The sequence below is a fragment of the Sapajus apella genome, unplaced genomic scaffold (genome assembly GCF_009761245.1).
Source record: "Sapajus apella isolate SASKATOON/1434 unplaced genomic scaffold, GSC_monkey_1.0 scaffold3, whole genome shotgun sequence".
In the NCBI taxonomy this organism is placed as follows: Eukaryota; Metazoa; Chordata; class Mammalia; order Primates; family Cebidae; genus Sapajus; species Sapajus apella.
The window spans coordinates 28,033,725-28,048,512 of NW_022436943.1; the positions used below are offsets into that span (position 1 = coordinate 28,033,725).

Consider the following 14,788-nt stretch of genomic DNA (forward strand, 5'->3'; position numbering starts at 1 on the left):
TTAGCTTTCTACAACTGTCTACTTCTAAATCAGTTTCTGACCATGAATTTTTAGATTTTTGTAATATAAAAATATCTTCTCAACTCAGATATTTGGAAAGCAGTTTTTTCTGTATGCTATTTTAGACAAGACTTTACTGAACTCAGCAGAACTAAAAGTGAAGCACTGACTTGATTATTATAGTTATTTATATACTATTTATTTAAGTTTATTTGCAGTCTGGAAGAGTTGTTTGCATAATTAACTTATGAATATTTCTAATTTAATATAAATCGTTATTTTAATAGCTATTTTAAGAGAGATGATTGGATACCTTTTCTCCCCCACCCCGCCATTCTGTTATCTGCTCCTTTAGGCATAAAGAAATTCATTTGTAAGGCTTTTAAAAATACATTCATAAAACCTTATGTTTTATTTAAAATATTTGTGTCTTTACTTCAATACTAAAAAAATTTTTAGAAAGGAAATCTATTTATATGCACTTAACTAAATGTGATTGTGTTTAATATAGTATGTTAAAATAATTATTTTAAAATCTTCAATATCGATAAAAGTATTTAGAAATCTTCAGGCCCAAATCATTGCTTTAAAACAGTAGTGGAGTTTAATATTAGTCTTCTGTTAAGAACAAATGATTCAATTTCTCTTTTTTTGTGTGTAAATTTGATTGAAATGTATAATTTCACTATATGGCAAGGCGCTAAATCTTTCTATATAAAATTCTTATTTTTGGTGTCCATTTTATATGAACACAAATTTGTAAATAGAAATCTCTTCATAGTACAGTGCACTCAGTTGTGCAAACTTATCTTTTTAGGGTCAAAGAAGAACACAAACCACAACTGACACAGTAAGTAAATGTGTTAAGAGTGTAGTAGGCTTGACTTCTGTACTTTTGTCACATTCTGCTTTCTGGTATTAGCTTATACTAATACTGGATAGGCTGCAGCTAGTGTGTCTTCTGCTTTCTGACTCTCTGGCTTGTAAGACAGCTGCCTGCAGCTTCTTACTTCACCCACATAGTGACTGGATGTAGTTTTTTGCTGCCTGCTTGTGGACTAGTTAAGTGTTCAAATTTAATTTCCCAACATTTTGACTGCCTTGATGATAATTGGAGCTCACATTACCATTGGCTGTAGCTTTTGTGCCTGTGTATTTTTATTATTATGGATAAGAAAACATTAACCTACATTGTTATTTATTTGGTTATTCAGTCACATTATTTGCTTATTTAAACAGGTGGTTTCCCTTTAGTGGAATCACTGAACTGGTAAATAACGTTCTTCAGCCCCAGCAAAAACAACAAAATGAAAAGGAGCCCCAGACGTAAGTAAGCTGATCTATATAGACTAAATATTATCTCTGATAGTATAACATACTGAAAAGTATGTATTAAAATACTGTCCTTGGAATAGTATGCCCTCAGAAAGGAAAATTGTTAGGTTAGGGTTTGATACTATTACCCTTAATGGAAATCTAAAAAGAAGGCAAGGATAATTAACAGGATAGTAAAAAAGAACCACCTCCCACTATATTTTAGTATAAATAATGTAAGCTATACTTATTCAGTAAAATATCTTTTTCCAACAGTGCAATCTATAACTAGATTGTGTTTCTTTCAACAATAGTTCTAGAAGACATTACAAGATTTTACCCTCCAAATTCAGTCTGTGGTCAAATAGTTTTGGAAAGGTTGTTTTAAAAAAGGTTAAGCAAGTTTCTTTATTATAATAATTTTGAGAACCCAAATATGCTCCAAGAGTATTAGAACACACACTGTTTCATACATTTATTTGACCGCTGAATCCTGTTTTTACTAAACATTTCATTAGGTTACAAAACATAATTAGTAAAATGCAGCAATATATTCTTACACTGACCTGAAACACTAAAGAAGTATTGATTTCATTTTTTGTTGTTATTAGATTAAAAAACACTGTTTCAAAAGTTGTTCACATCTGTATCATTTAATTTTGTGGAAGCAATATTATTTATGTTGTAAAGTTGAGGTAGCCGAGAGTGTGAGAGAGACTGTACATATTTAACTTCCATTCTCCTGACAGTTGCCATCATATTCAGATGTGCTCCCACCACTTAGCCTCTGTGCTTCCTTTTGAATTATGACTTAAGAGAAGTTGGTTTGGTTGTAGGAATGGACAAGTTGACAAGTGACATGGACTCCAGGAGAGAATGAGAATGAGAATGACGAGTACGATGAAACACTCAGAAAAGCATTCATGTTGTTCCTTTAAAGCAAAGTAAAAGATAAACATCTTTTTTGTCTTGTTGCTATTGATGAGGATAATCTCCTCATCCATTTTATGCTACTTTTTATGCATTTTATGTTACATTTTGTCAGGGTTTTAGTTTCAACTGAAGTAAAATATGATGTTATCAATATGCTCTTCATAATAGTTAATATGTAGTTCTCAAATTGGAAATTTTGCAGTTCTTCAGGTAGTTGAAGTCAGGGCCAGTATTTGTCTTGTCTACTATTTTATTCCTGGAATTTAGCAGAATACCTAATACGTAGTAGGAACTCAATAATATTTCTTCACAATATATTTTTCATATTTAATCCCTTTATGATGCAGGAATTTTATGACACAAGGAATAAAATTCTAATAATTTCTTTTCTAACTAGGAAGCATTATATTAAAATGCCACATAACGTCATTGTTTTGTTTTTTCACTATGGCACTGAAGCTTAAAATAAAATAAAATAAAATGGAGAAACCAATAACAAAGCATGATTAGATATAATTTTGCCTTGGATTTAAATGACTCTAGTTATGTGTCTTGTGTGTGAGTTTTTAAAAATAATCAAGATTGTGCCATATTATGTATTAGATTACCATGGCCATTAAATAAGGTGACAGATATTTTGTCAGTAACTTTTAAAAAATGAGATTTAGATTATTGTAATAAAGTGATATTTGGCCTAAACACAAAAAGAAACTGCTTTAGTTTAATAAGAAATATAATCCAATCTGCTTTGATTTTTGGATAGGAAGATGACAGAAAAAATTAACACTTTTATGTTTTAAAATTAATTATTGATTAATTGGCATTATTTCAATTAAGATTTCTTTGACAACTCATTTATTCTTGCTGTGTGGTTTATGTAGTTTTTAAAATTCAGAATTGATAGATTTTCTTAATAGATTTTCTTACCTTCTTCATCTTACACTCTTATTCCATTGAAGATTTTTTGTATGTAATTTTCTAGGAACCTTCCTTTTATCTTTCTGAACCACAGACCAGAGTTACTTCTCAGTGCCCTTTAATTCACTTACTCTCTATTTGGAGTTGTAAGGCTTCTTCTTTCTGGGTCATCTCATTTGTTTCTTAATATGACTACCATCTGAATGGGATAACTTCCTATCTGCTTACCTTCTGTTTTCATCCGTAAAATTATTTTTGGGAGCTGAATTCCAGGTATTCAATTTAAATTTTAAATGTTAAAAAGTAAGACTTGGTTTTTCATATTTTGTGCAATACTTTCAGAGTAGAATAACAAAATACTCTGTCAGATAGCTAGTATTAAAAATATATTATGTTTCCTAAACAGTAATTCCGTTTTAATCAATTTATATAAATTCCATTTTGTGGTTGTTGAAAAAAATGTATCGATGATGTAGGCTTCTTGAGGTCTGTATTTTTGAGGTTTGTTCATTTCATATTCTTTAGCATAACAGGAAGATTTACTAATTTCAATTTTGGTAATATGAAATTATAGATATAAGTAGACTCTTGTTTCCGACAAGAAAATTGAATGAGCCATTTGCTTTAGTTGCCAGTTAATTCGCCCTTTGTAGAAACTGTTTAATATATAAATTCAATAATTTTAATATTACTTTCTCTTTTCTTTTGCTATTTTTTGTGTCAGCATTAAAATGAGGGAAAGTTTTCTGCAAAGACAATATAACACAGGTTTTATGTGAGATATAAAACAAGCCTCTGAATAATTAAAAATGGAACTACTAGGAAAAATGATAAATGCCTTATAATGCAACTGTAATTCTAATTTTGTATCTGCAATACATAGCAAAATGGTAAAGGTAATTAAGAAAGTTTCTAATGCAAATTAAACTAATCAATTGAATTACTTTGCTTTGAATTTTATATTTTAGCTTATTTATGTTTTGCTATGATTAATTTACTTTTGAAATACTACGAAAATGTAAAATTTGAGTTATTGGAATTAGATAATTCTAATTATTATTAAATAGAAAATCTAAAATTTGAATTATTAGAATTAGATAACCACCTAATATAATCTCTTTAGTTGTGAGTTCTTTTAATAGGAACAAAATGTTAAATAACGTGTAAAAATGTTACATGTAAGCATAGGGAACGTGAAATGTGAAGCTCTTTAACTAGCAAGGGACACAAAGAAGACCAGCGTAGGTGTAGTATAGCAGATGAGAAGGGAGTGTGGCAGGAGATGAGGTTCCAGAGGTAGGACTCAGATACAGCAGTGGTTTTACAGAGAATATGGAGAATGATAAGGAGTTTGAATCTGAGTCTCAGTATACAGGGAAGATATTGAAGAGATTTAAATATGGGAGTGACATGATTTATTTTATGTATAAAAGTCATTCTGACTGCTCTATGCGTAGCATGAGAATAGAAATGGAGAGAGCAATGGGAGAGGGCTTTTTTGAGGACTCTCCTAGTGACAGTGATAACTTGGACCACACTGATTACAGTGAAAATAGAGAGAAGTAGATTGAGAATATATTTGAAGATTGAAATGATATGATTTGTCAGAGGAGTAGACTTAGAAGCTGTAAAATAAGAGAAAAGAACCAAAGATGACTCCTGGGTTTCTAGTTGAAAGAACTAATTGGGTCATGATGTTATTACATATGATCAAGAAGGGAGAAGATGAACAATTTGGAGGTATAAACTAAAACTTACATTTTGAACTTTTAAATTAAGATGCTTATAATTATCCAACATTAAAGGAGAGAGATGGACTGGCCAGAGATACAGTTTTGAGAGTTGTTAGTATGGCACAAAAAGCTAGAAAAATGCATAAAATAACCTAGAGAGAGTGTGTGTGATAAAGAGCAGCCACGAAAATCATGGTTACGCTCTGAAGAATCCTCATACCTATCCTAGGTCCTGAGATAAAAAGACCATGGTTCCTGCTCTCAAATAGTTCACAGTTAAGTAGGAAAAAGATACAAGATGAGAAGTAATTTAAAGCAATACTGTGGGGACTTTTGGCTTGCTTTTTGATATGTGAAAGAGTGTGACAGTTGTCACTCCTATTCTTGCAACAAGAAAAAAGCTGAACTGAGAACCAACAACTCTTCTTAGATCCATCAGAAATTGAGGTCACAGGGCAAATCAAGCCCTGAGTAGTGGAGAGTGAGACAAATACAAAGAATAAGTTTACTGGGTGAAGAAACTATAGATTCTGTTAGGAAAACTTAAACTATAATTGATGAACTGCTGGAAGCTGAGTAGACTAACTTAAAAGTTAAAACTTCCTGAGGCCCTAGCCTTAGGAAAGCCCCCACAATTTTGAGGTTTTACTTTTACAAGTACCATCCAGCTCTCAATGTGAAGATCAGAGAAAAGTCCCCACATGCCTCCAGCTAGGGGAGGGGAAAGTAGCCATTTGGAAATAGCCCAGGGGAGGAGTAAGCATTTTGACATACTCCCAGAACTTTCTGTTCCTCACCTTCCCTGAAGAGAAACAACTTTACCAGAGCTGAGTCAATATGAGAGAAGGAAAATAACTCCAGTCTTTAGATTTTCCTCCTCATCTAAGGGGAGACAAGAAGCTAAGAATCATGTTGAAAGTCACAGCCCAGGAGCACAGGTTCACTAAAGACTGAAACCTATTCATAAGAGTAGGTTTCTCTTCCAGTGCCAACTCAGAGATTTAGGATGCTATTCTCTCATAAGCCATCTGAACACATATCTTTCAGAAGCTGTGCTACACCAGTGGGAGAGCAAGAATGGAGAACTCACACTTACTCTCAGTTTTGTAAGACAGAAGTGTTACAGGTCACTTTTGCTCACAGAGTATTGCCTAAACCTTCTCACAAGGCTCTGTCCTTTATATGAGTACTAGTAACACCTACAGTTAGTTTACATTTGATTCTCATTTATTGCAATGAGAAATTTTTGGATGCCAAAAGATAAATATTTGCCAAAAGAATAGTTACTGTAGCAAGGATTGCTCTGTCAAGAAAATTTTTCTGGAAAGGAATTTTGAGGAAAGAGACCTTGTTTGCAAATGAGGTAGACACAGTTTTCAATGTTAGAGGAAGGTGCATTCTAGAAAGCAAAGGGAGGATCCTGATTTTATAGCAAACATGCCTGCCCATGTTCTTAACCTAGTTTCTTTATGAAAATGAGGCAAACTTGCTTCCTTCTCATTGGTTAACACAGCTGAGTTCTGATTGGTTGATACAGCTGGGTTCTGATTGGTTGATATAGCTAAGCCCTGATTAATTGGTTTAGGTGAGCACAAAGTTCAATAGATGCGTGGATTTTCTGGGAACCCAGAGTATGTGAGTGACCTCTAGTTAGCAAATGGCAGCCTGGCTGTATTTAAAATCTAGGTCTAGTTAGCCACTTGAGATCTATCTTGAAGGATTGGCTCTTTTAGGTTCACATTTGTTCACAACTCCAATACAGTAGTTGCTTCTACTGTAAATGATATAATGACTGGGATCAATGTCTAATTTTTACAAGACTGAAGGTTTGGGTTAAAATGTGAAGAAAATTCAAATATACAAGTGTTTCCAGGAAGGAAATTTGCTATTTGTAACGTTTTAAGTAACAGCTATTAGGTTGGTGCAAAAGTAAATTACTTTCCATGCCAAAACTGCAATCACCTTTGCACCAACCTAATATTAAGTTTTGTCTGTGAGATAACAGGGAGATTTTTGCCTTTTCTTAGGTGGTAATGAAAGACAAATGGAGATAAAGAATGTGATAACACTGACAATATGCGAATGTATACACATATTCTGAGAAACCTTTAGTTGATCACTAGGGATACCAAAGCACAGTAATAAATAAGATTAAAAGTAAACAAAATAATTTTAGAAAGGAGGAGCCGAGATTCCAGAAAACTTATAATCTTCTGTTTTTGGGTGGAAGCTGTATACTTTGGTTTGTCATTTGCTTGATCCAGGGGTCATTAGCTGTTTTTTCCAAAGATCATATGCTTCTAGAAGCTTAAGACTCTCCTGTTTAAGGATTCCCAATGGAGAAGATTTTCAGGCTGAGGAAAAATGGTGTGTATCTTTTTAGTTATGAAACTTGAATTCAAGGATCAACATTTTGGAGATTTTAACTGAAGTACTAATTATTAGCATGACTTACTACACTCTTTTCACTAAGTGTCCAGGACAGTTTTTCTCCCATGTCTCTTCCAGAGTACTAATTCTGCAGATTTCAGGTCATAGAGAGTTGCTTAAGACATTTTGGAAAGACTGCTTTTACCTATTAATGACAAGACTATATCACATGATTTCTTTGCTGTATCTACTCAAGTTAGCTTGCAATAGCAGAATCTAGGATCAAAGGTGAAATTTAAAAATATATGGGGTGGTCCATTATTCATTCATAAGGAGAGAGCAGATGGATCCCCAGAAATGTTTGTCTTTTTGTTTTGAAGGCTAATGGAGATGGAAATTGAAGAGTCCTTGAGGATAATTTTAATTTTAAAATTTCACTTCTTATTTCTACCTTATGTGAAGATTGAGAATGATATAGACAAAATTTGATTGTTTTTGTAAGCTCTGTGCTTCTTATGGTGCTTGACTGGTCAAAGAGGTTGATATAGAAGCAGTCATGTGGTGTCCGTGAGGACAGTGGAGGGAATGAATGAAGACGAGCAAGGGGCTGCAGGCTACCTGCTATAGAGCAATTGCTGGCCATCAACCCTGGCAATTCCCAGATCAGCCTTCTGCAGGAGTGTGAGACCAGAATAGGGAAGACAGCTGTGTACAACATTCTCAAAACCGAGGGCAAAGCCCATCAGCCTAATTTCACGTTCCGGGTCACCGTTGGCGACACCAGCTGCACCAGTTCAGGCCCGCAGCAAGAAGACAGTCAAGAACAAGGCAGCTGAGGTGGCCCTCAAACACCTCAAAGTGGGAAGCATGTTGGAGCCAGCCCTGGAGGACAGCAGGGCCCCTAGACTCTTCACTGCCTGAAGATGTTCTCTGGTTTTTACTGCTGCAGCAGCTTCTACTGCAGTTTCATCTGTTGTCCTAACCAGGAGCACCCCTCTGGAAAAGCAGCACTCCCGCCTCCCTAACCCCCATTTCCCTTCAGCAGTCTAAGTGCATCCCCGTTGGTGCAGGAGCTGGTGGTGCAAAAAGGCTGGTGGTTGTTGCCAGAGTACACAGTGACCCAGGAATTTGGGCCAGACCACCGCAAAGAATTCATCATGACCTGCCAAGTGGAGCATTTCATTGACATTGGCAGTGGCACTTCCAAAAAATTGGCAAAGTGTAACGCGGTGGCCAAAATGCTGCTTCGAGTGCACACTGTGTCTCTGGATGCCCCGGATGGAAATGAGACGGAGCCTGAGGATGGCCACTTCTCCGTTGCTGTGGTCTCCCACTTGGATGGTCTTCGGAACCTGGACCCAGGATGCACCTGGAATTCTCTACGAAATTCAGTGGAGGGAAGATCCTGTCTTCCTTCAGTTGCTCCTGGGCTCCCTAGGTGCCCTGGGCCCTGCCTGCTGCCGTGTTCTCAGTGAACTCTCTGATGAACGGGCCTTCCACGTCAGCTACCTGGATATTAAAGAGCTGAGCCTGAGTGGACTCTGCCAGTGTCTGGTGGAACTGTCCACCTAGCCAGCCACTGTGTGTCATGGCTCTGCAACCACCAGGGAGACAGCCCATAGTGAGGCTGCTCGCTGTGCCCTGCAGCCTCAAGATCACGGCGGGCAGCAAGTGAAGCCCCAACTGGACTCAGGGATGTGCATCCTTTGCTCTCTGCAGTTCCTGTCTCTGGGTTCACGTATCTGCTCAGCTCTGGTACCCTCTGTAGGCGCCATCTCTATCACTGACACAGACTACCTACCTTGAGGCTGAGAAGGGACAGGGCAAGGAGCTAAGGACTGCAGGGCCTCAGCCAGCTCAGGATCTGTCTTCATTTTATTGGTGATGATGAGTGGGAATGAAATCAGGGCGTTGTCTACTAAGGCCCAGAATAAATATGCTGCTTCATGGATTAAAAAAAAAAAAGTTGATATGGAGTTGTAAAATGGTAAAGGCAGTTCGTGAAAATAGATGTGTTTCCAGGTCCAAACATAGATAATCTTCAATCTGAATAATATAAAGTTGACAGAATCTTTCCCATAGCTTAAAATCATATTAAATGCTGTGTGACTCAAGGTAGGGATAAGTAAATACATTTTTAAAATGACAAATGATAGGTTGCTCAGAAAAGGATATTTGGAAAAATTGATAAAAGCAGCAAAGTGCTTATTGCTAAGTAATATAAAACAGATAATGAAAGGTGCACAGATTGAAAGCATAGAAAGTAGCACTGAGATTAAGAAGCGGAACATTAACAGCTCCCCAGAATTTCCTCATGCTTCCTTTCAGGGAGAACTATCTCCGACCTCCAAGGGTAACTTTTATCCTTTTGTCTCGCACCACTATTTTCTGTCTAGCACCATTACTTTGGCCTATTTTTATTCAAAGTTTATAGAAGAATCATACAATATATTCTACTGGTTCTGTATTGTTTTGCTCAACATAATGTTTGGGAGATTCAGCTATATAATTGTATGGAGTTGTATTTCATTCATTCTTAGTGCTGTGTGTACTCCAGTATCTGAATATACCACATTTTATTGATCAGTTTTCCTATCGACATGCATCTGGGTTTGTTTTTAATTTTTGCCTATTATGAATAGTGCTGCTATATGCATTCTGATGTCATTATTTTTTTCCTGTTACTTTGGAGGAGAAATTTGGAGTTATTTGTGAAAGCAAAATACTTCAGCTACTTCAAAATACTTAAAAATATTAAAGCTAGTTACTCTCCAATTTCCCATTTAGTTATTTGGTAATACTGTAGATGCTGTTTTTTTGAGCATGACTTACCACTTGATATTTTGGTGCCTTTGCACCAATTCTGGCCTGGAAAGGGAGAAAAATCATTTCAAGTAGTGGAAAACTACAGAGGAGTGATATGATCTGATTTGTTCTAAAATACAAATTTTATAATTTCACTTGTTGTTCCTACTTTTTCTGAAGACTGAGAATGATGTAGACCTGGGGTGTCCAATCTTTTGGCATTTTTTGGGCCACAATGGAAGAATTAATTGTCTTGGGCCACATATAAAATACACTAACATTAATGATAGCTGATGAGCTAAAAACAATTGCAAAAAAATTTTATAATGCTTTAAGAAAGTTTACAAATTTTTGTTGGGCTGTATTCAAGGCTGTCCTGGGCCTCATGCAGCCCATGGGCCACAGGTTAGACAAATTTGATATAGAGAAGAGATGTTTTTGTGTAAGCTGTGTGTTTCTTGTGATGCTGATTTGTTCTAAAATACAAATCAGATCATATCACTGTGCACAGTTGGAAGTTTACAGTTAACATCAATTGATATTAAGTGCAATTAAGCTTACACAAATTATAAAAAGTGTAAATAATATTATTGGAGTTTTTTCTTTTTATGTTTTGTATGAAAAACACATGTTCTTATACCCAAGCAACAGTGGATAGAAGTGTTTTTACTCTCCAGTGTCTATTTCAAAGAAGTACTTTTTTTGGTCAAGCAGAAAGCAGTTAAAGGTGGAATATTTATAATGAACTCAAAATGATTCTATTTATCACCATATTTTTAATTTCAGAATTGAGTTGATACTTTTCCTCAAGATGCAAATTTCAGAGAAGCAATGAAACACAATTTCCCCTTGGAGTCTGGAAGGATTCTCTCTCTCTCTCTCTCTCTCTCTCTCTCTCTCTCTCTCTCTATATATATATATATATATAAAGTTATATAACTATGGTCATTCTCTAATGTCAATAACAAGCTACAACTGTAGTTATTTTTAATCTCAGCCTCTAATATCAAGATTATTTTATTTTGTGAATGCAATAATAATGTCAGCTCTGAAGAGTCTATATTTAGTGATTATATAAATATTTTTGGAGGAAAAGACTCTCTTAATTTAATTGCCTTTTGGATGCAGTTTTAGCTATGGTGGCATCATAAAACAGAAACAAAGCCATTTTATTAAAGACGTGTATTAGAGATTCTTCCATAGTTCATATGTATGATTGAGTATTTAATGCTTATTTGAGTTGTGCCTCCATGAAACCTTGTTATAATGTCAGCACATTACCCATCTGATGTTAAAAAAAAGATATGTGTGAAAGATAAAGGATTAATATTGCTAAAGAACTTCATGTGACTTCTGGCATAAAGTCTTTTTTTTTTTTCCCTCAGTAGTTCAGAAATGGTTTTGAGATATGCTATGAGCCTAAAAAGAATGAATCAAATATCTAATATATTTGAGATAGGCTTGTCATCTTTCTCAGCATTGTCTTACTTATTTCTATAACTTGTGATGTCACAAACATAATTGGATATTAGATAATATAGGGAATAATCCTTAGTATAGTATTCTACCCAAGCTGACTTTATAGCTTCTTCTATTGTATTTTCCTTCTCCTTTTCCCCCCATGCATACCTTATTCCAAATGAGAATACTTCCTGAATTTTCCATTTGCTCTCATACTTTGCATATGAAAAATGTAAGCTTGACATTTCTTATTTATTTTATAGCTATCACAATTTTGCATATCCTTCATGGCCAAAATGCTTATAAACTAAAAAATGTTTTTCTTCTATGAAGTAATACCAACACCATTCACAACTAATGTCTCTTTTCTTTGTGCTCCAGTAAGATTTTTCTTATATGTTAGTGTTAATTTTAGTATATGTTTCAGTTAACTTGTTAGAATAAAAACTTTAGAAAAATTAAATTTAACATAGAGTAATTGAGGAAAGAATGATTCCTGAATCAAGAAGCCCCTGAACCAGAATAGGTTCAGAGAGACTTTGACACTGGCATGTGGTCAGAGAGGATTTATGGACAGATAAAGGAGAATGATGTACAGAAAATGAAACTGGAGTACAGGAATAGCTGGTTGTGTTACAGTTCAGCATTTGCTATAGTTGAACAGTTGGCTACCTGTTATTGGCTGAAACTCTGTGATTGGTACAAGAGTAGGTTGCAGTCTGTTTATATATTTAGATTATAGTTCACTATGTACAGAAAAACCTTTAGGCCAAACTTATAATGAGGGCAGTTTTAGGTTAAGCTTAATTTAACAATTCCCTTTATTTGGTCAACCTGAGAGTTTGACTAAAACTTTATGCATTGACATCACTCTTTTGCCATGATAAATGTACTTATTTGGTCTCAAATCTCACTAGAAAATAACAGAACAGAAAAAAAAAAAAAAGAAAATAACAGAACAGTAAGTTTTGTAAGTCCTTATAAACAGGTTGTAAAAGATAGCCTAGAGGAGACTCCCTTATTATGCTGGAACATCCTGTTTTCAAGAGAGAAAATCAGTTCTGGTCTTTTCTTTGGGACTATCTGTTTCTTTAAAGTTTCAGTGTGATTATGTCACATTTAGCATGAGTTATGAGATTATAAACTCAAGGTGCACAGTCCCACAATTTTGTTGCTGTGTGGGTGGCAAGGGCAGTCTTTCTTTAATGTTTCCAGAAGGTCAAATCTCTGAGTTTTAGATCATCTGGGTTTGATTGTCCTCTGTTGGTGAACAAGCTTTCTTTAACCTGGTGAAAATACACTTTGGCATAGTATATTAAAGCCTGGTAGAGTTTAGTCATATTAGAGTTTAGGAGTAGAAGATACATGAGGTTCTATTATTAGGAGCCTTCCAGTCACTATTTCATAAGGGATCAACTTATATTTTCCTCTGGAACTAGAGCTGATTGTTATCAATCTGCAATATGTTTGACCAAGGCAACCTAGTTGATTCAATTAGCTTTGCCTAATGTTACTGTATTTGTAATATCTTATTTAACTATTTGTACTTGTCCAGTGAAACAGGTACCTTTATCACTAGAGATTTTTCTAGGAATGTCTCATGAGGGAAATATATTTTCTGATCACCTTTTAGCTACTATTATAGGATTGGCCTTCTTGTATGAGAAAGCTTCTATATAATCAGAAAATATGCATTGAAAACCACAATGGAATGAAATCTTTCTATGTTCAAATGGCTTATCAGGTAGCAGAAATATACCTGAAGTATATTTGTCACAAGTCATTTTGGCAATTTAGAACAGTCACCACACCAGTTGTGTGTGTGTGTGTGTGTGTGTATGTGTGTGTGTGTGTGTGTGTGTGTATTCTATCTGGATCGTTTTATCCCTCCTATGATGAGTCATGGAGTATAGACTATTTATTTATTTAGAGACATGGGGTCTTGCTTTGTCACCTAGGCTGGAGTGTGTTGGCACAATCACAGCTCAGTATAGCCTTGTTCTCCTAGGCTCAAGCAATTCTCCCACCTAAGCCTCCTGAGAAGCTTAGATTATAGTTGCAAGCCACATTGCCCAGTTAGAGCTTTTAATAATGGAGGTTTAAGGACTTAGGAAGTACCAGGTGGCTGTTCAGACTCTCTCTGTGAGTCTACACTTTACATTGGATTTATATCCTCTTAAATGCCAATTTTCTTTCCCCAAGTCAAGTGTGTAGCATTGTTTTCTAGATGGATTATCATAGTTTATTAGTCTGTTTTCAAGCTGCTGATAAAGGCATACCCAAGACTGGGTAATTTATAAAGGAAAGAAGTTTAATGGACTCACAGTTCTATGTGGCAGGGTAGGCCTCACAATCATGGCAAGAGACAAAAGGCAAATCTTACATGGTGGTAGGCAAAGAATGAATGAGAACCACATGAAAGGGGTTTCCCCTTATAAAACCATCAGATATCATGAGACTTATTCATTATCTTGAGAACTGTATGAGGGAAACCATCCCCATGATTCAATTATCTTCCACCGGGTCCCTCCCAAAACATGTGGGAATTATGGGAGCTACAATTCAAGATGAGATTTGGGTGGGGATGTAGCCAAACCATATTATTTCATCCCTGACCACTTTCAAATCTCATGTCCTCACATGTTAAAAACAATCATGCCTTCCCAACAGTCTCTCAAAGCCTTAACTGATTTCAGCATTAACTCAAAAGTCCCCAGTCCAAACTCTCATCTGAGACAAGGAAAGCGCCTTCTGCCTATGAGCCTGTAAAATCAAAAGTAAGTTAGATACTTCATAGATACAATGGGGTTACAAGCATTAGAGAATGGGAGAAATTGGCCAAAACAAAGGAGCTGCAGGCCCCATGCAAGTCTGAAATCCAGTGGAGCAGTCAAATCTTAAAGCTCCAAAATGATTTTCTTTGACTCCATGTCTTACATCCATGTCACGCTAATGCAAGAGATGGGTTCTTGTAGTTGTGGATAGCTCTGCCTTGTGGCTTTGCAAGGTACAGCCTCCCTCTTGGCTGCTTTCATGGGGCTGGCATTGAGTGTCTGCAGCTTTTCCAGGTGCACAGTGCAAGTTGTCAATGGATCTACCATTCTGGGGTCTGGAGGACGGTGGCCCTCTTCTCACAGCTCCACTAGGCAGTACCCCAGTAAGGACTCTGTGTGGGGGCTCCAACCCGACATTTCCCTTCTGCATTGCCATAGCAAAAGTTCTCCATGAGTACCCCAGCCCCTGCAGCAAACTTA

At 35.8% G+C, this 14,788-nt stretch overlaps 1 protein-coding gene, 1 non-coding gene and 1 pseudogene across 40 annotated transcripts in view; all 3 read left to right on the forward strand.

Annotated features, from left to right (window-relative positions):
- The window catches only part of RIMS2 (regulating synaptic membrane exocytosis 2), a 692,961-nt gene that overhangs the window by 115,326 nt on the left and 562,847 nt on the right, over window positions 1-14,788 (forward strand). For 23 of the 39 annotated variants that reach the window (XM_032246171.1, XM_032245837.1, XM_032245921.1 and 20 more), the window contains exons 2-3: window positions 818-850; window positions 1,240-1,326. The exons of the other annotated variants lie outside the window; for them this stretch is intronic. In XM_032246171.1, coding sequence (XP_032102062.1) covers window positions 818-850; window positions 1,240-1,326 — 120 coding nt within the window. The remainder of the gene's footprint in view (window positions 1-817; window positions 851-1,239; window positions 1,327-14,788) is intronic. 39 annotated transcript variants of the gene reach the window in all.
- LOC116529777 lies at window positions 5,976-9,445 on the forward strand (annotated as a pseudogene).
- LOC116536212 lies at window positions 11,265-11,364 on the forward strand. Its single transcript, XR_004262534.1, has one exon. It is a non-coding gene; the product is annotated as a small nucleolar RNA U13 (small nucleolar RNA).